General features: G+C 43.0%; 1 protein-coding gene and 1 pseudogene across 2 annotated transcripts in view; one reads left to right on the top strand and one right to left on the bottom strand.

Annotated features, from left to right (window-relative positions):
* LOC145400365 (uncharacterized) overlaps window positions 1–5,607 on the top strand; it is a 54,616-nt gene extending 49,009 nt beyond the window's left edge. The window contains exons 6-8 of one of the 2 annotated variants that reach the window (XM_080272880.1): window positions 1,812–1,987; window positions 2,930–3,111; window positions 3,256–5,607. In XM_080272880.1, the coding sequence (XP_080129006.1) occupies window positions 1,812–1,987; window positions 2,930–3,111; window positions 3,256–4,821 (1,924 nt within the window). In that variant the 3' untranslated portion in view covers window positions 4,822–5,607. Of the gene's footprint in view, window positions 1–1,811; window positions 1,988–2,929; window positions 3,112–3,252 lie in introns of both variants that reach the window. The other variant, XM_080272874.1, reaches the window with a different exon arrangement.
* A 7,479-nt stretch (window positions 5,608–13,086) lies between these two features.
* On the bottom strand, window positions 13,087–21,048 carry LOC145401790 (alpha-(1,3)-fucosyltransferase C-like; annotated as a pseudogene).
* Between the last annotated feature and the right edge of the window lie 3,593 nt (window positions 21,049–24,641).

The raw sequence follows: 24,641 nt of genomic DNA, 5'->3' as shown, positions 1-24,641 counted from the left end.
ACACACACATTCACACACAAGTTCGAGGCATGCTCTGTTTTTGCTCAGAGTCGTCACAGCCTCCTTGGGTTGAGAAGCACTGTTCATTCATTCATCATCTAATCCTGTGTTGCCCCATGAGGAGCATAGGAGCCCAGGGCTAAGCAGGTCGGTCCTGACATTTAAGATGAGAGTGACCAGCCTCACTCATCCCTGAGTGGCATTATGTGAACAGTAAACCCCAACCACTCCTTGGATATAAACCTACACAGGCTTAGTCCAATTGGAACACCTTAATTACCCACTAAACCACCACTGTTACGTACATACAGTGTATACATCATCTAATCCTGTTTTACCTCATGAGGAATGTAGGAGCCAGGGGCTAGGCAAGTTGGTTCTGACACTGAAGATGAGAGTGACCTGTCTCACTCATCCTTGAGTTGCATTACATGAGCAATAAACCCCAGCCATCCCTTGCATGTAAACCTGCACCAGCTCAGTCCAATTGGAGCGCCTTATTTACCCACTGAACCACCAGATGCCATAATTTGGATATATTTTTACCACCTAGCGTAGTAAATGGTTTCCTGGTGTACAGGGAATCATTTGGTTTGTTGCTCAATGTTGAGTCACCCATAGACAGAAGGAAAAAGAAAGAACGAAGGAGAGAAGAAATTAAGAAAAAGGAAGAGAGGAAAGGACAGCCACCTGAGAGCATATATATATATATATATATATATATATATATATATATATACAGTATAGAGAGAGAGAGAGAGAGGAGCCTCAGTGGTAAAGTGGTAAAGTGTGCATTTTCGTACACTGAAGAACGATAGTTCGCGCCCTGCCAGGGTAATAAATTTTGGGAGCGTTCTTCAGGCCACGTACTGCATTGGCAGACACAAGGGGTGCTGTGGTTGAACCAGTGTTGCATACTGTAAAGTATGCTTGCACCCAGTCGGCTTGTGCGGGCCAATTACACTTGGTTCACAGACTACACACACATCTAAAGCCACTCCAACACTACAATTACACTTACAAGCACTTCTCACCCTACATGCAATCTCTACCAGACAGCCTAAGCCACTTGGTACAGATACATTGGCTGTATTGTCCCGATTTCGGTCGGGATAGGCCGGTCCTGCAGTGGTTACTCAAACAGCTGATGATGATGATGATGACATACTGTATATATACAGTATATATATATATATATATATATATATATATATATATATATATCATCAGCCGTTGAGGTCCACTGCAGGACCGGCCTATCCTTACCGAAGCAGGGACAATACAAGCCAATGTATCTTTACCCAGTGGCTTAGGCTGTCTGGTAGAGACTGTATGTAGGGTGAGAAGTGCTTGTAAGAGTAATTGTAGTGTTGTAGTGGCTTTGAATGTGTGTGTAGTCTGTGAACCAAGTGTAATCAGCCCGGCTTAGGCCGATTGGGTGCAAGCATACTAGTATGCGACACTGGTTCAACCACAGCACCCCTTATGTCCGCCAAAGTAGCAAGTGGCTTGGTGAACGATTCCCAAAGTTTTTACAACTCTCGTGGGAGGCGAACCCTCGTCCACCAGCGTGCGAAATGCACACTCTACCACTGTACCACAGAGGCTCCATATATATATATATATATATATATATATATATATATATATATATATATAATATAATGTATATGTTTTGCAAAATAAGTTCAGAATGTGCTTTATATATATATATATATATATATATATATATGTATGTTTTGCAAAATAAGTTCAGAATGTGCTTTTCCAGCAATTTAATGTTTGTTTTCACTTTTTCCTCTGTGTTTTAGGTTTGCTGATCGCAATAGTTTTGAGTGGGAATATGGCTTGCGATGGAAGCGTCTCTATGAGATGTATAAGGAGAAGAAGATGTTGTTGGAGTCGGATCTTCAGGCTGAAGTTGAGCAGCTTGAACGGCGCTTGGCTATCGTGAAGCATGAGCACGAAACTGAACGACTACGCAGAGGTGAGTGGCAGTATGGATTGTTGTGTTTGGGGTTGACCTGAGGATTTAAAGGTTGAATTAATGGATGAACAATTTTATGATAAACACACATCACTGGCCACTCTTAACAATTATAATTTAAAGGTTTCCTATTTTTTCCAAATCCCCTGATCTGACCACCTCCTCATTGTCATATTGTATACAATGCAAATCCTGCCAAAACCTGAAAAACCTTATAGATTACAAGGAGGCTAACATGAAAGTTCACACAAGACAAAACACAAAAGACTTGCAGTCTAATTTCATTCATTCATTCATTCATCATCTAATCCAGTGTTGCCCCATGAGGAACGTAGGAGCCCGGGGCTAGGCAAGTTGGACCTGACATTTAAGGTGAGAGCAACCAGCCTCACTCATCCTTGAGTGGCATTTCGTGAGCAGTAAACCCCAACCACCCCATGGATGTAATGCTGCAACGACTCAATCTGATTGGAGCGCCATAATTACCTGCTAAATCACCAGGCACCACAGTTTGGTTATATGATTACCATCCATTGTAGTAAATGGTTACCTGGTGTGCAGGAAACCATTTGGATTGTCACTTAGTGTAGAATCAGTTTTATTTTATGTATTTTTACTCCAAACGTTGACAAAGCAGTCAGTAGGGTATTACTATCTATCCGTCTATTGCCAGACGCCTCAGTCCCATAAGGGGTGGCCTCAAACAACACAGAGCATTCACTAAATAATGTTTAAAAAAAGGAGGAGGAATAAAAGAATCCAGGCCTTTGATGACTTAGCTTCACCCTACAAACAAAACCATTGTTGCGATATTTTGTTCTTTCTTTACAATAGGTTTGCTTCACATGCACCTTTGAGATATGATCATTCTGCTGCCTTAAAGAAAAACCATATCATGTGCATTTCTCTTCATATAATTTTGTACTCCAAAATGTATTTCAGAACTGATGATCAGGGAGCAGGAAGCACAGCAGATGAGCAGAGCCATATTAGCACGGCAAGGCGGTAGCAGTAGCTTCAGCGACTTTGGTAGTGGTCAGGGTATTGGAAACTATGGTGGCAGCCAAGGGAGCAGTTACAACAATATTGGTGGTGGCGGAAACTACGGCAACTATGGAGGCCCTGTGAGCCACTTGTTTGACAGTATATTTGCATTCATAAAAAATTACATTTATTGCAAAGTTTCCATGTTCACCCATAGTCTGCTTTACCCATCTAACCTTCTTGTATTTCTTGTAATGTTTAAAATCCCTTTGTTTCAACAGCAGAGTGGACGTGATGATCGTTATGGTGACTATGACCGAATGAGGGATCAGCGCTACCAACGCATGGATCAAGATCAGCGAATGTCCATGGATCAACGTGGGCAGCAGGACCAGCGATACCAACAGGGAAATCCTGATGATCGCTTCCAGGATAATCGGGGAGGTAACCCTTTCCAGCAGCAAGGTGTGGGTGGTGGACCTGGCAGTGGGAATAACCCCTTCCAGCAGGGTGGTGGTGGTCCCAGTGGAGGTCCCGGCAGTGGCCCTGGTAGTGGTGGTCCTGGTGGCAGTGGCCCTGGCAGTGGTGGTCCTGGAATGGGTGGTCCTAATAGAGATGGCCCTGGAATGGGTGGTCCTGGTAGAGATGGACCTGGAATGGGTGGTTCTGGTAGTGGTGGCCCTGGAAGTGGTGGTCCTGGAATGGGTGGACCTGGCAGTGGTGGCCGTGGACCTGGTAGTGGTGGTCCAGGAATGGGTGGTCCTGGTGGCGGTCCAGGAATGGGTGGTCCTGGCAGTGGTGGTCCCGGCAGTGGTGGGCCCGGCAGTGGTGGGCCCGGCAGTGGTGGTCCTGGCAGTGGTGGGCCCGGCAGTGGTGGGCCCGGCAGTGGTGGTCCTGGCAGCGGTGGTCCCGGCAACAACCCATTTCAGCAGCGCCAACAGCAGAGTGGTGGTGGACCTGACCGAGGTGGGCCTGGCAGTGGTGGTGGTCCTGGTAATAAAGGCAATAACAACCCATTCAATCAGCGTAACCAGGCTCCACAGCAGCAGCAAGGGGGGCCTGGCAGTGGAAATACTGGTGGTCCATATAATCAAGGCCAGCAGTCACAGCAAGGTGGTATGGGCCCTGGTGGTGGTAATACCAATACCCCATACAATCGCAACCAGCCACAACAGCAACAGGGCGGTGGTCCTGGAGGTGCCAGCAACAACACACCTTTTGGACAGCGCAACCAAACGGGACCACAGCAAGGTGGCCCTGGCAGCAATGCCAACCAGTTCCAGCGCAACCAGGGGCCTCAGTCTCAGCAAGGTGGGAGTGGTCCAGGTGGTGCCAGTAATAATACCTCTCCGTTTAATCAGCGCAATCAATCACAACAGCAGCAAAGCAGTGGTCCAGGAGCCAACAACAACAACCCACCATTCGGCCAGCGCAATCAGTCACAGTCAGATAGTGGTCCTGGTAGTAATACCAACCAGTTCCAGCGCAACCAGACACCACAGCAGGGTAGTACTGGTCCTAATGCTAACCAGTTCCAACGGAACCAGACACCACAACAAGGTGGCACTGGCTCAAACACAAATCAGTTCCAGCGTAACCAGACACCACAACAAGGTGGTACTGGCCCTAATACCAACCAATTTAATCGCAACCCAACACCACAGCAGTCCCCACAACAGCAGCGTCAGACTCCAACTCCTCTCCAGCAGCGCCAGTCATCAAACCCACCACTGATACAACAATGCCCACCACTAATGCCACCACAGGGTTTGAAGAGGGAAGCCATTGGTGCAGGTATTGGACTTCTGGGACAGGCTAACTTTCAGGACATAAAGCGTCCACGCTACTAGTCCGTTCCATAGTCCTCGAACCTTTATCGTGTCTTGCTGGATATTTTAGCCAGTAAGTTTTCATTCTAATTTAATTCATAATTTGTATATCATAATATAGTGGTCATCACTTTTTTATTGCAGTTAATTAAAATAGTTTAATTAAGGTAGATTCCAAGATGGATAAATACAGTAAGTCTTGCCAACTTGTTTGGTTTATATGTGAATCAAGATACGCAAACTTACATAACCAAAATATCTTGTGTGAGTCTTAGAGTAATGTAGACATAAGCTTTAGTAGTGGAACTGTAGTGAATGATAACATCAGTAAGGAAATGCTAATATCCAAGGTGGTATAATGCGAAGAGTGTGTTTCCTGTCTGTGAGGTAACATACATCAAGTTGTTTACTAATCTGTGTTTGTATCCTAGAAGGTTATGTATTTTGGGTATTTGTTGAAGTAATTATCCCTCCAGTTAGACTCTTCCTACCACCATTTTGATCTTAAACTACTTAACAGTTTTATGAGGGACTGCTGTGGAAGGTGGTAATAATGTTAGTCTCATGACTTAACCTTATTTGGGTGCTTTGTGAGAAAGCTTAGGCATAGACGAGTTGTGAGAAACATGTTCTCCAGCGGAAAATTGGTGTGAGTGTTGACTGTGCTGAGGTATATTTTGTATGATGCTGCAGGACCAATATCATTACCATGTTTTCTTTTTTATATGTAACAGACGAGAATCTCTCTGGTCTTGACGTAAATAGATGTCAGATGTTCATAATTAATGTATTAAATAATGTAAGTTTTCTCCACTTTTCTTTCATCTTTTGATGCTGAGGACAGAGCTGCTGAGGGAACACTGCCTTGAAAGTTGTGATGAAGCACTAATTTGTGAATTTGTATGGATGGCAATGGCCTTAGCAAGACTAGAAAAAGTGCATAAGTAAGAATGACTTAAATGGAAAAGAGTTAAGAGGAGGCGTGGAATGGTAGAGAAATACTGTACTTGAGGTAGTACTGACACCAAAGATTATGTAAATAGGATGAGATATAAGGTTACTGTTTACAAAATACTACTACTGTACTTGAGTGTGCAAGGAGAGAGGAACATTGTACAAGAGATGGGGGGGGGGGGAGAAGAGGTTGTACAGCAGAAAACATAGTCATAATGACAGAGCTAGATACTTTGTCAGTTAATGAGTAGGGGGACAGTTAACTCCATGACTACATGGGGGCTTTCCTAACTTTAATATATGATGGTGACAAGAATTAAATATAAGTGGAGAACGTACTTATGAAAACAGCAAGATGACCTGTCAGTGCCATTAGTTAATGGTAGTAGAGTGGTGGTTTAAGTCCTGGCTTTCCTAAGCTGGCAGACTTCTTTCATGAGCTAAATGTAATCATGTGGTGGCATTAGGTATCATTGTTTATAAAGGCTCCAACATGCTTGCATGCATCGTTCTTGGTCACTTAATTGCAGCTTCCTGCACTGCTTGATCTCTGGCAGCCTCTCTATGCAGTCTCTTATCTCTGAGGTCACACTGTATGACCTCATCTCAGGCCTTTTTACATCTGCATCTTGCAACCTTATCCCTGACATTCACTCTTCTCACCTTCTACACCCAACTGTCATCCTCCATTCTTTCAACATGCCCAGACTATCTCAGTCTGTGCCTCCTCATCACAACAACATTACACTCCAGTCCCATCCTTTCAACTCTTTAATTGTAATCCTAGCCTCCAGGCCTCAGTTCAAGAATGCATTACACATCCACCTAATCATTGTCATTTCTCAGCGTTTGACCCTACAGTTATCCTCATCTTTTACTTCCCAGGTCTCACTACCAAACAGCATAAGCACATGCTGCACACAAGGATCTCGTAGCTTGGATGAAGAGCCCTCTCAATGTCAGGAGAGGCAACAGCTCCCTGAAATTCCTCCAGCACTCCTTACCATGGCCACAGACCCACCTCCAGCACATATCCCCCCCAAATAGAAGAATTCCTGTACACACTGGAGAACGAGATTAATTCTGTCACACCTGACCCACTCCACATTCTCTCCCAAACACAACGCATGCGTGAAATCAGCATTATCTCATGGTTTACCTCTATTACCATCACATTTCTTGTGCTCCCACTTATCATAAATAATGCACAGAGTTATTCCCACACCCTTGTGGCAAACCGCACATGGCCACTCTCCTGTTTTGACTACCACCACCAGCCCTAGATATCACTTTGGTTTTATCAGCATTTACTTCAGACCCTTGTGCCCCATTCCATCTGTCCACTTCTTAAATCTTTCCTCTGCCTCACTTTAAGTTGCTGCGATCAACACCAAGTCATCAGCACACAACATCTCCCATGGCGTACCATTTCTGAAGAGACATGAGAGAACTTCAAGCACCATGACAAACAATTAGGGGCTCAAGACTGATCCTTGATGCACTGCAGCTTCACGGGAAACTCATCACTAAAATCTCCATTCACTCAACTGGGTGCAAGCACCGTTATATATAGACATAACCACTTTAACCAGCCATTCCCCAAGCTTTCACATTTCTCACTTCACCTCTGTAGGAAATCAGTCAAAGACCTTCTCCAAATCAACAAAATTTGTTTCTTTCCTATATATTTTTCCTGAAGCTGTTGGATACTGAATATGGCATCAGTGGTCCCTCTGTTTGACATGAACCCAAACTACATCTCATTCACTGTTTCCCAAATCATACCATCTAGGACTCCCCATAACTTTTATTATCTGGTCCAAAAGTTTATGCCTTTATCATTTTTCCAGGGCATAACCTTTCCCCTTGTACACATTTACAGTCACACTTTTCAGCCAGTCATCTGAGAACGCAGAAAGAAATAATCATATTTATCAAATCAGTGACCAAACCCACTCTTGTATTTCGTGAGGCTTTCAGCAGTCAGCCTGGTCATACTCATCCCTTTCCCCAACAACTTCCTGCCTATTCCCTTGCTCGCAGTAGCAACATTAATCAGGGGCCAAGGGCCGAAGAGTGGATCTGTTGACTCCAAACCTTCCCTGTTCAAGTCAAACTCCTCATTCAGCAGCCGATTATAATGCTGTCTCGAGGTGTTTTAATATCCTCACTGTCCACCATTAATTTTCCCTCATCGTTCTTCGCACACTGCTTACCTGTAACATCCGTTTTCCCTCTTCATCAGATTTGTCACCTTAAATACCATATTTAACCTTTAAACACTATTTAGGTTATCCAGGTAAAGTTTCTGAGGCTTAGATTTTGCCCTGTATACCTCCTTTCTGACCCAGCGCTTGGCAGCCAAGTATCGTCTTTTACCACCACATTTCCATTTCCGGGAAGTCTTCTTTTTCTCCTTAACTGTGGCTTCCTCACTCTTAATCCACCATCATGGTACCGGTACCTTAAGTCTTGGAGGGGTCCCCTGCCCATCCGCACACAGAGTCAGTAACTCTCGAGAGATTTTTCTTGAGAGCTCTGTACTGTTCATTAACATTTCAGTCAACAGCTCCCTGTTCTGCTACAGCTCTACTCTTGCTGCTATAGAAGGATTGGTTTTTCAACTTTCATACTTTCCTCCTGAGTGCATAGGTTGTCTTTTTGTACATACTCTTTGCTCCCTATGATTTTAACATCCCTCACCAACCTGCCAGCCCCCCTGACCAGAAAATGGTCAGTCTGGATTCTATTTCCCCCAGACCCACATGTAATCTAATCAACTCATATCTTTTCATAACATGCATGTTGCGCACAATCATGTTCATTGCCTCCACAAATTTGAGTATCCTTTCCCTTTCCTCATTCCTTGTACCATATGCGCATCCCTCATATACCCCTTCATATCCTTGAGCTGCTTCACTCACATGACCATTTAAATCTCCTCCCAAAACTACAATCTCAGTATCCCCCATACCAACCATACATATCAAGTCATCCCAGAATCTGTCTTTTTTTTTTTTTCTACATCATCCTAGCCAGCCTGTAGAGCGTACCCCGATATAACCGAAATCATGAATTTGCCGGGGGGGGGGGGAAACTGCTGTAATCCTTTTATTCCTCATTACATTCATGACACATTCCACCCACTTCTCAACAAGCATACCCATATAAATATATCAATCTTCACTTCCGTACCAAAACTGCTTATACCTACAGTCCGTCCGGGCAATCAGCTTAGCTGACCCTCCCCTATGCACCTGACTTCTGTATGCAACTGACATCCATCCGCCCTCTGCTCCATTGCTTCCCCTTCAAACTACCCACATTCCACAATGCCACACTGAACCCCTTGGGTAATTTGATTTCCACAGGCTTTATTTTTCTTTTATTCATTTTTGTCAATCGGGTAATTAAAGGGGGAGACAAACCACAGGCCCTGTCCACCCGCATAGTCCTAAGTCCAGGCATGGGACCTGGGACCCATATCCCACCAGCCGAGGCCAGTGGCCGTGGCAATGACCTTGGGGTACCCTGACAGGACAGCTACAAGGAAACCCTCCATGGGCTCAGTGGCACTGTAACTGCGTCGCCATTATACACTCACTGATGGGGTTGCCTCCTGGGACACTACTCCCAGGTTCGGGCCATTTTCTGTTGGGCGGAAACGACGGCCTGGAAACTGCAATCCCCTGTACCCTCTGGCACAGATCCAAGCCCCATCCCGTTCCGGTCTCAAGAATTATGCTGGCGGAGCCTGTGCCGCGCATCCCCTCAGGATCGCCATTAGTTGGCGGGGGCAGAGTTTTCTGGCTGCATGCCCTTGGCGGCGTCATCCCCTGTGACGTAGTGGGGTACGTTGTGTGGTACGTAATGGGCATGTGAAGTAGCGCATGATATAGTTGGAGAAAAGCGTTTGGGAGATTATGCTGATCTACTCCCATGTTAGTGTCACACTGAAAAAGTTCACCGAAGGGAAACGGTCAGTATATCCTGATGGCTTGTGAAACGGGAGCTCCAGCTCTTCATATCACCAGCATTCCCATCCTCCTCAAGCTTAAAACTTTCTTCTTAACAGTTGCAGGTGTAAAAATTTGTCATCATAATGAAAGGAGAGTTGTTGTGTCACCAGCTATTATAATGGGGACACTAAATTAGATATAGAGAAATCTGGAGACCACTTGTACCTTCTCACAGGCATGTGGTCATGTTGAAGGCTTGTTTTTTCTGTGGAAGATGCGTTCAGTGATAGACAACCATATGGTTGTTTGCCCAGGTCAGTTGTTTATCTTCACTTCGATTAACCATCTCTATAAGTATGAACAAATTCCAGAAGGCGAATCATGGGGAATTAGAAATATGTTACCTTGTAAATAAGTTATCCTGATCACTACTTTCTTTGGACACTGTGGGCTCTGCAGTGTGTTTAGTTTTGAATGTTTACAGAAATTAGATAAGAAGAGGCAGATTAAATAGGGAAATTAGAACACTTCTTATCCCTTATTGTAATGGGTCCTTTGTAAACAAAACTGATCATGCGTCATATGCAGCTTAATGTAACGTCGAACAGGTTGCAGTGCACATTCCCAAGTGATAGGGTGAAGTAGGATCCTGATAGCAGAAGGGTTACAGAACTAATGAACAGTGTGCCCAGTGAAAAAGAACATAAAAATCATTCATATATCCAAGCCATCGATATCTGAGTTCTACATCAAAAAAAAAAAAAAAAAAAAAAAAAAAATCTTATTGCATTTCTTCTTTTCAGATGCCGTTGACTAATATCTGTGGTATAGGCATTCCGTTGACTATAATGTTTTGAAACTGCGTTCCTTGTGCAGTCCTTGTCTAGTGCATCCTTGTTCTCCATTTTTTTTTTTTTTTTCTGTGCAGTTTGATCCCGTGTCACTGACTTACTGCAATTTCCGTACATCGCTTTCTCGCACATGTTGTATCCTGTATTTTATTTATTTATTTTGTACCACATCGTTTCCTTCCTTCAAATTCACGTCAACTCTTCACCTTACTAGCATCCATTCTCAGTACGACCATATCACCTACTGTAAGTGCACCACACATAATTTAAGTTTTATTTTCACTGCTCCCACTTTTGACTTTTTGGATTCATGCCATACCTATGTCTGGTTTCCACACGTTGATGTGGACATAACACATTTCCTTGCAGCCTCAATACTTAATACAGTGGTAAATATAATGCCTTCATTACACCGACCTTTGTCTTTCTTGAACCGCTCTAATCTCCACTTCGTTTCAAGAAATGAAGATTTATGTTAAATATAAATCTCTACACATCTATTATATTTGATTGCTTCCGTAAAAACCGTCATAAGTGCCGAATGGTAACGTTGACAAATCAGACTGTTGGTTGGTGCTAAATAGGACGTGATGTGCTGTGTTGCTGGTACTTTTTTTGCCTGTAAATATGGTTGGTTGTGCTGCATATGGATGTAAAAACAGGCCTAGACCTCGTATGCATCTTTTCCGATTCCCTGGAGATCCGGGAAGAAGGAAAATATGGGAAATTAAGGTCGGAAGAGCGAATCGGTCTGCCAGCGACAATCATCGACTGCCAGGTAGGGTATATTCATTTTACGTGTAGTTTTCCCATTAATAAAAAGATCTGCCATACTGTAATATACACTGAAGGAGACAGCGTTAAGAAAACTGGATATTTTCATAAATTGGAAGTAAAGTACATTAGATGGACCTCGTGTTTTGCCGCAAGGTTAAGACACTAAGATTGATGGCCTCATATTCCAGTTAGAAGGCTAAGTTAAGGATTTTCAACAAACAGTAACCTATATACTGTAGAGTGATTATCTACTATAGGATTTCCTGCTATCGCTTCAGGGCCAGGCACTGGAGCACTAGTATTAAGCTGTTAGCTGGGCAAAATATGTAAACAGACGGTATTCATGTATCTAACTTCGTCTACAAACTCACTCATCTTTATATGCTTGGATTTTATCCTACGTAGTGTATAGAGGAATATAGCATATCGCTGCATATTTATATATTAAAAAGACAACACCTAGTGCAAATATAGAATTACAAATATTAAAAAACGGTCAGTAATACGTGAACAATAGTTAACTGACTGGTGGTATCTAGCAACGCGCAACTGGTCTCTATGTGAACGCGAGAGAGCGACGCAAACATATACACGTTGACATAATTATAATGGCAGCTGTCCAGTCTCTCTTTCGATAGGGTCTCTAATTTAACCCATTGCCTACCGCACGCGATTTCCGGTTGGTTCCTGAAAGGGTCCCTCTTTCCACACACACACACACACACACACACACACACACACAAAAGTACCTGTTTTATAATTTCCTGGTATTTGCAAAGTTGATCTGACCATGAAGTGTCAATATCTGCCACTGAAAATGCTTGAAATGAAGGTAATGGTACATGTCTTGATTTAATATTGGTCAGCTTTGATGGCTGTTGAAAATGGCTGGGGTTGGGGACAAACATGAGCATACATGAAAGGAGCTGCATAATTTAGTGTGACGCTTGTAAGCTAACCAAACAGGTGTTAATACGGTTAAATATGAAGGAAGAAATAGTAAAATAATCAGATGTAGCGAGGCCACTTGTTATTGGATTCAATGAGTGTATATCCTCATCCGCCATAGGACGTCTTTTTCACATTTTTTCGTGTCACCCACAAGCACTTCTTTCTGTCTAGCGATGTGTAAGGAGACTTCGAGCTGGACTTCCTCATGGAGAAGAGGGGGGGGGGAGGGAATACTTCCCCAGTATCCCTGCTCGTCGTAATAGGCGACTAAAAGGGGCCATTTTATCACCAGTCTTTCTCGCCTTACTGTCCCCTTCTGCCCTACCTCTCTTGATATTTTCGTGCTTCTCCCGGCCATTATTTTCCCTCTACTCCAACAGCGCCATATAGCCATATTATGGCTTGGTGCTATGAAAAAGGTGCTTCATTATTCCTTCGAGGTGGACGAGTTGACCTAGACCTAGCCTGAAACTCCTTCACTATTGCGCGTTTGCTCTCTCCTGACAATAGATTCGTAACCTTTTCTTAGCTCGGTTGATGACGAAGTATAGTCAGCGTGGAGGGTAGGTTTGACTAGTAACCAAGGAGACTCATTCTTACCTCATAGCTCAGGCTGATCGATTTTATGCAACCGAAACACGTACTCAAGTTGTAGGAGTGGCCTAGTTTCATTTAATGATAACAGACTGGCTTAAATTGTGATCTTACAGCATAAGGTGAATAAAATCCTCTGGTGGTAGCAAGAACTCATTTACTTGGGCAGTGTTACTGTTCACGATGAATGCGAAATACATTTATGGCAAAAAATGCACAGTTCCAGTGTCATTGCAATTGGCGCGCACAACGTACCAGTTGTGGAAGTCGTAATAGACGCTGTGTTGATAGAAGCTTGGTTGGTGGAGGCGGATGCACAGATCACACAGCACTCCCGCCCCTCCCACTGTGGACGGTTGGAAATGTTGACGCCAGGCCAGTAGCTGATAGTACTCCTGACGTAAAGAAAAAAAAAATAAAGTGTATATACAGTATATATATATATATATATATATATATATATATATATATATATATATCAGGGAAAATCTTATTAAACTCTCCGTAGTGTAACTTGTGTCTGTGATTGCTCGTTGGACTATATACACTTCCCTTCACTCATAGAAGTACCAGTGACAAGTTGCCTAATAAGATCAGAATTAAAAAAAAAAAAAAAAAAAAAAGCGAAACTGCGTGTTAATAGTTAATTGATATGGAGGCACTTATCGTTGAAAATTGATGAGGGGATCCTAACCATGTTATAGGAAATATCTTTTCATAATAGTTAACTGTTATTATTTTTTTTTTTTTTTGTCTAATGCGGACCATGAGTATACTAACTGGACATAAATAACACCCGAGAAAAAATAACTATGTACCGGTATACAAAATAAATTCCTAAGAAAGAGGTGCCACGAAGCCTCCCTAGCCACCTAGAATACTGACTTTAATGTCCCTCACTTGTGGGTGAGTAGCGAGATGGGTCAGCCTACGAGCCAGCTGCTGTGGCGTGTAGTGACTGGCGTCTATGTACGAGTGTGGCGGCAGCAGCTGTGTGTAGTCAGCTGCCCCAAGCACCACTGGCACCATGGCGTAGAAAAGCAGGTTATACGGCTTCTCAGTTACGTAGTCGCGGCACAGGGCGTTTTCGAAGGCCAAGAAGAACAGATACCGACTGGCGACCATTTTCATGCATGAGTCGGTGTCGGCTAGGTATTGGTGCTCGACGTAGCGTGAACTGCCGCACTGGAGACTCCCACACTTGCCGTATATATCCATATATCCACTGGGGCAAACTTTTGAAGGGATTTGATATAGTCTAGCCTCCCACTGTTGTCCCGGCAGTTTGAAATAAAAGCCACGGCTAGTTTATTTCTGGCGACAGCAGATGACGATTTGGGTTCCCGACGCCAAGACTGAGGTAACAAATCCGCATCACGGCCTCGGCGTACAACAAATCCATGGAGGATCAAGACATCCGAGTCCCGTCGATGGTGGAAGGTACGGTTGAAGATGCCGTTGAGTGTGTGGTAGGGGACATGGTAGAGAGCGTTGGCCTGGAGGTGCGTCTCTGGCTCAAACATGACCCAGGGTTGAGATGGGTCGCGTGATCCCAGGTCCTTCAGCAGATGCTCTCGGCTGACAACACTCCGTAGGTGGACCAGAACTGCGTCACATGTCCTCAACTGCCAGCATTAAGAAAAACAATAATATTAGTGCCAATGCCAAAGCCGAAAATGGATAGTACGGCTGACAATAATGTGAGAGGAAGTTACTACAAGTGTCAGCACGAGAGGAAAAGATAATACGACTGCCAGTAGCAAAAAGGAATAACATAATATAGCTAGAAGACTAACATAATTCAACTACCAACAAAAGAAAAATTTTACTGCCAACACCCAAATGAAGAGGAGGTGTGAGGATTCATTCTTGTCCTGACTTTCCTGCTATGAGTGGAGTGAATTACAGTTTAGAAGGAAGGAAAGTTCAAATGTGAGAGAACTATCAATACAGTATGTCCAGTGAAATATACCAGACACTTTTGCACACACCGTTCAGGCCCCTGGAATCCTGCCTCCATCTCAAAGGCTTAACCGTATACCTGTACACCTTTTTATTTTTCTTAAATGAGGAAGGGAGGGAAGGGAATTTTCTTTTTAGATACACTTCACATACTTCTTTTAGAGAGAGCCGGTCTGTGGACTATCAAGTTAAAAGAGGATGTCAAACCCTTGTTATGTACTCCATCATACCGTACATATCTTTTCCAGTTAACTCGAACCCCCTGTTATAACCCAATCTGCTTGATTTGCACACCTCTTACACTCACTTACCATACCAGTCTGTTTCCTTGGCCTACCACGCCTCCTTCCATCATCAGACTCACATATATCCGTTTCTCCACTTTTATTTACTTACTTTTAAATCCAGTCCCTATTTCGCAATAAAATCGTACTAAGCATACTAACTTTTATCATATTATCAACCGTCTTTACTCCACATCTTTTGCGAATCCACTCTTGTCCACTTTGTACACTTTGCACATGGGCCATTCCGTAGCAGTTCCATTTCCACTGCTCTGGCTCTAGCTCTTAATTTTCACACTCTTGCCATACCGAAGTCTCTGTAGTCATAAGTCACTGTGGGCACTGAAACACCTTCATGCAGTCCCCTTGCAACTTCCATACTCTGACCTCTGCTTCCTGCTAAAGTCTTCATAGGATCAGCTACTTTCTCCCCTGAGCCCTTCTACTCATCATTTCCTTTATATATTTGCCTCTCTTTTCTGTTACTGCGCTGAATTGCTTTAAATAATTTACCATTACAGTTCCCCCTGCAGTCACTAGCACATCACAAGAAAATCTCCGTCTTTCTTAGTAACCACCACCTAACACTTCTTTCTAATGTTCTTTCAAATTACGCTGTTCACAGACATTAACAAAATATGCACCAGCCTCCAAAAGTTACCTGTGTGATGTTGGTGGTAATGAAGCAGGGCAGAGGACAGAGATTGTGCTGGATGTCGTAGAAGTAACTTGACAGCCACCTGTTTCTCACAAATATCGGGTCTACATAAACAAATGCCTTGGGTGCAACGCCAGACCGAAACCTGTGGACCGAAAATATTATTGAGTACTGAGTTATCGTTATAGCCCCACTAGGAGCGTAGGAGTTTGGGCAAGGTTATTCAGTTTGACATTTCATCTCTTCACTGTGATATATAGTATATACTGTAGTTGATTCTCTTTTATATGAAATGCCAGGAAGAAGAGTGACGGACATACTCTAAGCATCAAGTCGACGCACTGGGATAACAGAACTTTTGTCCCTGACGGGACTTTTGAGTAAGGAGTTTTGCTTCTGACTTGTTGATGTTTTGAGGTTGCAAATCTAGCCTAAACTGAGAGAATCTCAAGATGATGCACATTCCCGCCTAAAACGGTTCCATCAGATTTTCGGTGATGAGGAGCGTGCTCATGAGTGAGCAGTGGCAGTCTCAAGTTGTTTGAGGTGCTCAGTGCTGTTGAGGACCTTGCTGAACAATGGAGTATCCTATAGTATGTTATTTAGAATGAGAGAGAGAGAGAGAGAGAGAGAGAGAGAGAGAGAGATTACAGCTGTACCATCGGACCACCCTGTCACTAAATCCAGTAAATGTTTACGTAATTTAAACCTTCCAGTCCGATTATGTATTTTGTCTTTTTGTTATTCTTTATATCTTCAGGCGATTTTATTCAGCTTAAGGTAGACTATTCGAACTGGAAACATTCGCAACAGTGTTCAATAAATTTGCACCACCATGGGGCTCTCCTTAGATAAGTGAAATCGTCTGGGGATAGCAAGAATTGCAGAAGAAGAAGAAGAGGAGGAGGAGGAGGGGAAGGAGGAGGAAGAGGAGAAGAAGACGAAGAAGAAGAAGACATCGTAGGGCTTAAGAGGAGTTTTACGAGCAGGTCCCAAGACCATTCAGTAATATTTCTGCACATCACAAACGGTACGGGTCTTTTTTGTTTGTTTTTATTTACTTCTGTCACTTTTACATGCATTCTTTCATACCGTACCTCTGCGTCACTCTTTTCCTCATTCTATTTCTTCCATCACCCTCAAAATCTCTCCATTTTATTTTGTCACTACATCGCGTCCATTTTTACTCACTTTTATCACCCCTACGCGCCTTCTTTCATACCGTACCTTAGCTTCCGTTCACTGGTGTTGGTCTCCCGAGCTTGTTTACGGAAAGCATCCAGAATTGGCGCGAAATAGCCATCTTCAAAATTTCCCCATTCTTCTGTAACCAAGAAAATACTATTGTTAGACTTGAGATGAAGCATAATTTTAACTAGATCAGAATCCAGGAAGACTTAACATAATAAAAAATACAGAGAGAAAGGCCCATCCACCGAAAGTTAATGAAAAAAAAAAAAAAAATCATACACTTGGATATTGCCCAAATAATTTGTCTGAGATTGGTGGTCGTTGGTAGGGTGACAGACAGATGTATCCTATGATTCTTTATTACAACCACGCGTGGTGGCTTGGAGGTGTATTGATTCCAATCGCGTGTGTGTGTGTGTGTGTGTGTGTGTGTGTGTGTGTATAGGTTGTGGGTTAGGTAAGGATGAAATGACTGGATTTTGAGAGCAATCTGTCAGAGATCAAGATCAGAGTTCAAACGTGCAGGGAGTAGATACTGATTTGAATGCACTTTGTTTTTAAAAGTTTTTGTCGTACAGTACTGTCGTCCTTCCTTCATACGACCCCTGTCACCATAGTTCACACTCTTATTTCTCATTTTCTAGGCATAAATATATTTTTTATTTACCATTCAGTACAGGCCCTAACACTTTCGGAAGCAATGTCGTAGAAAGCCAAGTAGGAATGAGGAGGATAAATCAAGTAAATATGGATGTCAAAATATTGGGTGTAAAATTATCGCTGACACAGTTAGTAAGGGCAGTGATACAAGGAAACTTAAAATCAGTTAGCTTACGTGTGCGCTGCAGTTCACTCTCACTTCCTGTGCTATCGGTTTCGTTCTCTTCTTTAGTTGTGCTTGATTGTATCTTCTTAAACTCACGTCTTCCTTCTCCTCTTCCTTCGTCTTCTTTTTTTTCTTTCGAATTGCGTGTTTCCATCTTAAATGTTGTACTTTCTTCGTCTGCTTGCTTTTCTTCTGTTATGCGTGCTTCTGTTTTCTTAAGTTTCGTTCTTGCTTCATCCTTCACGCCTTCCTCCTCCTCCTTCCTTCTCTCCCTGCATAATAATAATCTCCGGTGGACGATGTTAATGTAGAGTGTCCTGAAATGAACATATGGCACAAAATGGTTCATATAATATGCTTGTTAATTCGCGTGTGTTACGGAGACGGCTTAGTCCGCGGCTATCCCGCATCAGTGTTATAATCCTTTTCTTTCTTTATAGCATCTGCTTTTTTACGTCAATTGGCTGCATGGTTGATTAGTAGTTTCATGAAGCAGCCAAAATATCAGTGCTCTTGACACCAGCAGGCTGACCCGTCTTCGTAAGACACAAGATAGCAATTGCAATTTATGGACCACCTTGAATTTTATAATGTTTCTCATCATAATACTTACGTGTAAGATAAATTATGGGGACGGATAAGTTAAAATAAACAAGTCGCTCGCCTTTGATTTAAATTTCACTTTATCTCGCCTCTGAAGCATGAAAACTTTTGCCAGAAGGTAGTTAAAGTCTAGATAACTTCTTTCAGGCCATCATGGAAAATTTTGAAGTGTCTGAGAGTGTTGGTTCCCCAGTGACATAATTGCACTCTCTTGATTTTAGCTTTTGAACCCAGGGACCTAATCATTTGGTTTATTTTTTGCTGCGTCCTGACGGTTGTATTCATCTTACGGGAGACCTTTTGTAGTGAAGGGATCAGTGAAAGCTATATAGATTCTCATTAGGACAAAAATATCCTAAGCTGAATAAAATTGTCTGGAGGCAGCGAACATAAAGCCATGGGAGTGAAGAGGATAAACTGCATAAAACTGCTTGTTTATTCATTGTCTTCACTCATCCAGCTGTCAAGCACATCACTAAGCAAACTAGAGTAAAAAATACGGAAAAAGAAAATGATTGTGATAATACTTAACCATTATGGAGACTTTCTTATCCGGGATATCGGTTTACTATCTCATGATCGGAGCAGGTTTTGGAGAGGGACGCGTTTACACCATGGCATCAGTGTAACTGGGCAGGTCCCTCCGCATCCCCGGAGAGGAAGATGGTGGACTGCAGGAGAAGGGCAACTTCAGCCTGCAATGCACTAGGTTCATGTCCAGTTGAGCGCAGGGTTCAGATAAATGTGGGGTCATAACAAAAACAGCTACGTGATGGGAACAACTCTAGTATTCTATTCCAGCTGACACCAGACGGTTGCGTTTGGCTTAGAGTGAATATAGCGGTATGAGAATGTTATTTATTATTTATACCAATATTAACCTTCTCATAGTTTGGATAACTTGGCTTTATACTGCAGCTAAAGCCAGACACTGTTAGAGAGTGTTAGCATTGATAGGTGCCTAAAATTTTTAAGCCGCACACCAGACGTACTATACCACAGCCTGGTGGTGCTGTGTAGGGCTGGGATGAACTGTTTACATCAAGTACGAGAACACATGGTTTCAGACCGAAGTACCACGTCGTGGTGGTTGAGTGAGGGGCCATGAGGGAGACATGTTGAGTGTAGTGCGTAGCATAACCAGCTCCACACCAGGCTGGGGTACCGTCGTGTGAAAGCGCGCGCACGCACACACAGACACAGACACAGACACACACACACACACACACACACACACACACACACACACACAGAATTTTATAAATTTTCCAATAAATCCACCAGTCAGTAATGCGGCCCCGTTTTGCAAATACCTTTAAAATGATTCACCGTTTCCTCGAGCATTTCCTTCATTTGCGTATTCCTGCCTCCTAGTTCACCCAAAGCGTACACAATTATATTAAACCTGTCGCACCCACAGCACGAATTTTGGACGTGATTCTGCCACCCATATATATATATATATGCACACACACACATACATATATTGAACACGCATACACACACACACACACACATATATATATATATATATATCATCATCATCAGCCGTTTGAGTATCCACTGCAGGACCGGCCTATCCCGACCGAAGTCGGGACGATACAGCCAATGTATCTCTACCCAGTAGCTTAGGTTGTCTGGTAGAGATTGTATGTAGGGTGAGAAGTGCTTGTAAGTGTAATTGTAGTGTTGGAGTGGCTTTAGATGTGTGTGTAGTCTGTGAACCAAGTGTAATCGGCCCGTGCAAGCCGACTGGGTGCAAGCATACTTTATAGTAAGCGACATTGGTTCAACCACAGCACCCCTTCTGTCCGCCAATGTAGTACGTGGCCGGGTGAACACTCCCAAAGTTTATTACCCTGGCGGGGCGCGAACCCTGGCTCACCCGTGTACGAAATGCATACTGTACCACTGTACCACAGAGGCTCCATATATATATAAATATATATATATATATATATATATATATATATATATATATATATATATATATATGTGTGTGTGTGTGTGTGTGTGTGTACACAGATACTCAAATATATGTATACTTACATACATACATACTGTACATATGTAAATACATACATATGTGCACATATAGCCAATATGCACACATACATACGTATACTACATACAGACACACACACTCCCCTTCCCGCACACACGTAGTATTACCAGCGACATGTAGTTTGCAAAAGGAAATCTGCAGACTCCTGGCGAATAAGAAGCAGCAGAAGAAAAATATTTTTCTGCGGCCAACGTCCAGCGTTGCGAGTACGTGGAGGGAGTTGACGCTATTTTGATTCTGGAAACTAATACTGGATTCCCTTTAACCTCTTCACTGTGCTGTGGTAGTTTGATTTCTGTTGTCACCTTCGTATGATTGTACTCAGCGTAGGGGAATATTCGAGCCGGAGAGGTGAGGTCTAGACTTCATTAACCCCTGCATCACGAGACATCCCCGGTACACTGACAAGAATAGTCGTCTGAAAGCGTCCTGTCTAAGGTGGTTAAGACTTATACAAAATAACACCGTGTCCTTCACCACAGTAACTCACCCACAGGCAATGAGCACCAGCAGTATAACAATCAGCTGACGTCTCCTCAGTGAGCGGCAGCCCTGCATAGCCCAGGCCGTCATCTGCTAACGATAACCAAACATTAATCTGTCACTACTTTCTGGTCTTCCTACTATACTTTCTTGAACAAACCTCTTCTCTTGTCTTTTCCTACCAACCACCGTATTGCACACACACACACACACACACACACACACACACACACACACACACACACACACACACACACACACATGTATACATATATAGGTATGTGTGTGTATAGATAGATTGATTGATTGATTGATTGATTGATAGGTAGATAGATAATATTTTATGCAAGAAAGAAGGAACCAAAGGCCAGGAGCCAGAAAGAGTGTTTCCCCCAAGAAAAAGCAAAAACAAGATAACAGATCCAAATTCAAGATCCGTTCATATATACAATCACGTAGGAGATCTGTCTGTGTTGGATATCTGTGTTAACTCCTTCAACCTGAAGACGTAACCATGATGTAAAGTCAGACGATCTCGGGACCACCACCCACCTCTCATTATAGAAGGGGTTAATGGAGGTTATTATCTTATCACGGTAATTCCAAGTCTCCTCTAAGCCGCATAAAATCACGTGACAGTAGGAAAGAAAACAAATGACGTCCTCGGCCTGAAGAGACTGCCTGAAATGTGCGTGCCAAGGATGATAAGGTGAGATACAATCCATTTATAATTTTGGTCAGTTCACCACCAGCCGATTTTATCCAGCCTAATAGTGAAACTGTCAGTGAAGGCTATGCTGTATGTAACCCCTCCAGTTCGAAAAATCGTTCCTAATCTGAATCAAATCGTCAAGAGATTGCAGTTATAACCCAGTAAATTACATCACATGTTTAAGGACGTAAACATATAGCTGTGGTGAGGTTTTGTGAGCTGAATGAAATCGTCTGTCGTAAGTTGCCATACAATATGAAGTTGTTTATTTTCGGCCAGACCGTTAATCTTGGTAGTTTTTAGCCTTTTGGGGTCCCCAAGGCTTCTTTTAACCTTCATCCATCCGGAGCCATTTTTTTTTTAATTGTTACTGATACCATGCGGTTTTATTCACGTCAGGACAGACCTTTAGTAGTGAAGGAATTATGGAGGCTGTATCTAACCCCTCATTCGAAAAAGTCTCAAGTTGAGTAAGATGGTTCGCAGATAGCAAGACTGAAGTAAAAAATACGTCATGGGTGTGAAGGGGTTAAGGTAGCATGTCATAAGTACTGTATCAGCACGTGAGATAATTTTCCATGTTTTTTCCGAGGTGTCGAGAGAATCGCTGCTCTCCTGTAAAAATTATCAGAACTGTGAGCAAGAGTGTGATTACATCCTTTTCAGAGCTGAGTGCAATGTGTGATCAGTGATAACGTTGGAAGTTAAACGTGACGTAAGGCGTCCAGAAATAAGACACGACAAGCGCAGAAACTCCATAAAGTGAAATTTCATCGCTAAGATAGATGAAAAGAACTTTTGTGTCCTGTTTTTAGGAGTGGTGTTTGTATTCTTTGAATTCTGAGCACCTCATATAAGGGGCACGCATTACGATGCGGAAGTTGGTATCCATAGCAACGCCACGGCTGTGAGGAGTCAAGTTCACCTCTCCCGCAACCCCCTCCAACCTCATCCCTCCCCACTCCACACCCGTTGTACAGTGCAGCAGCTCAGTGTACTAGGTGTCAACTATTGTACATACCAGGCACGGATTTGGGGAGGACGCGTGGGAGATGTACGTCCCCTCCCCGTGTTTAGTTCATCAGTGATTACTCTTGGTAAAAGAATAATGTTTTTTTTTACTAAAGTATATGCGACAAATGTCTCTTTTGCACATTTGCCTAAATTATTGTAATCTTACTGTATGATTAAAACAAGTAGAATAAAAGTGCATTTGATTTTTTAAAATGAAGTGAATTAAGTAGTAATTTTGCTAGCAATCGCGCACACCGTTTTCCACTGTGCTGGCTTCTGCCCTGCATTGTGTCTGCTAGGTGTGATGTATGATAATGAGAGAGCGAATTTGTGACATCATATCATTAACCAGGAACAAGTATTGGTTTTTCGCCACGCACCAGACGGTGAAGAGGGTTGAGGACACATTTCTTCTTTCCCTATTAAAAAAATTCCATGTGTCTACAGCGTTCTAAATTGTTGTTGTTATTATTATTATTATTATTATTATTATTATTATTATTATTGATTATATCCCATGGAGACATATGTATACTGTAACCGTGATGGTGGTGGGGGGGGTCACTTCCCAGTTATATAAACATTCCCTATTTCCCTCCCTATCACCCCAAATGAGGATGGTGATGCTGGAAAAAGGCAACTTCAACGTGCAGTCCACTTGGTTCACGTTACAGATGCACTTTGGGATACAACAACAGCAACAACAACAAAAACCAAAACAACCATTGCTTCTCGTACTACTACTGCTGCTGCTCCGACTACTACTTTTACTACTACTACTACTACTACTACTACTACTACGGAGGCTGTCTTATCCTTTAAATTCGGAGTGTCAAGTAAATTTATCTAGCATCAATAAGGTTACACTACAAAATTCCCCCTGAGGAGGGGGGGAAAGAATACTTCCCCAGTATCCCTGCTTGTCGTAAGAGGCGACTAAAAGGGGCCTTTTTTGTCTGCAGTCTTTCTCTCCTTACTGTCCTCTTCTCTCCTGTCCTACCTTCTTGATATTTCCGTGTTTCTTCCGGCCTTTATTTTCCCTCTACTTCTGTCAGGTTAGACATATGGTTTCATGCCATGAATAGTTTAGGACTTGCCACTGACGCTGACCCTTCCTCCTTTCTTGGGTCAAGCCTTTCAATCAACTGACTGATCAAACCACCTCGTCGCCAAGTGCTTCATCGTTAAGCCATTTCAACGCCAAGACCACTTCTACACCAAGACCACCTCAATGCCAAGACCAATTCAACTCAAGACCTTTTCCACGCCAAGACCACTTCTACACCAAGACCATTTCTGCACCAAGACCACCTCTACGCCAAGACCAATTCATCTCCAAGACCACTTCTACGCCAAGACCACTTCTATACCAAGACCACTTCTACACCAAGACCATTTCTACGCCAAGACCAATTTAACTCCAAGACCACTTTTACGCCAAGACCACTTCGACAACAAGACCACTTGTACGCCAAGAGCGTTTCTACGCCAAGACCACTTCTACGTCAAGACCACTTCTACGGCACTTTAAAGGCAAGATCAGTCTTACGCCAAAACCACTATTACATTTCTTTCCCCGTTTCTGTTCGTTGCTAGTCAATACATCTTTGTTCTGAATTAATGGCATGTGGTTTTGGTACCCTCGATGAAATTAAGTGTTGGCATCCTGGGGTCGGATAAGATGTGGGATGCTTCGTCTCTGGTTCAGTCGGTAGTGTTGCCATGCCTGTTTAATTCACTCAAGTTCACAGCGCCCATTATGATGCAGTACCGTGTGAAAGGGTGGTGTTAGATACTACTAACTGGCAACTCTGTCACAACCGCAGTGCCAACATATTCGTGTCATTTCCCGTAAATCATAGTCCTTGTATCATAATGTCACACTGAAAGGCGGCCGTTACTTTTTTCATTCTTTTTAATCGCGGGGACCTGTCGCTAGGAATCCATTATTCAGTTC

The sequence above is a fragment of the Coenobita brevimanus genome, chromosome 6, assembly GCF_032717465.1.
Source record: "Coenobita brevimanus isolate Jiangsu-jjx chromosome 6, ASM3271746v2, whole genome shotgun sequence".
NCBI lineage: Eukaryota > Metazoa > Arthropoda > Malacostraca > Decapoda > Coenobitidae > Coenobita > Coenobita brevimanus.
This window is presented reverse-complemented; position numbering and strand designations above follow the sequence as displayed.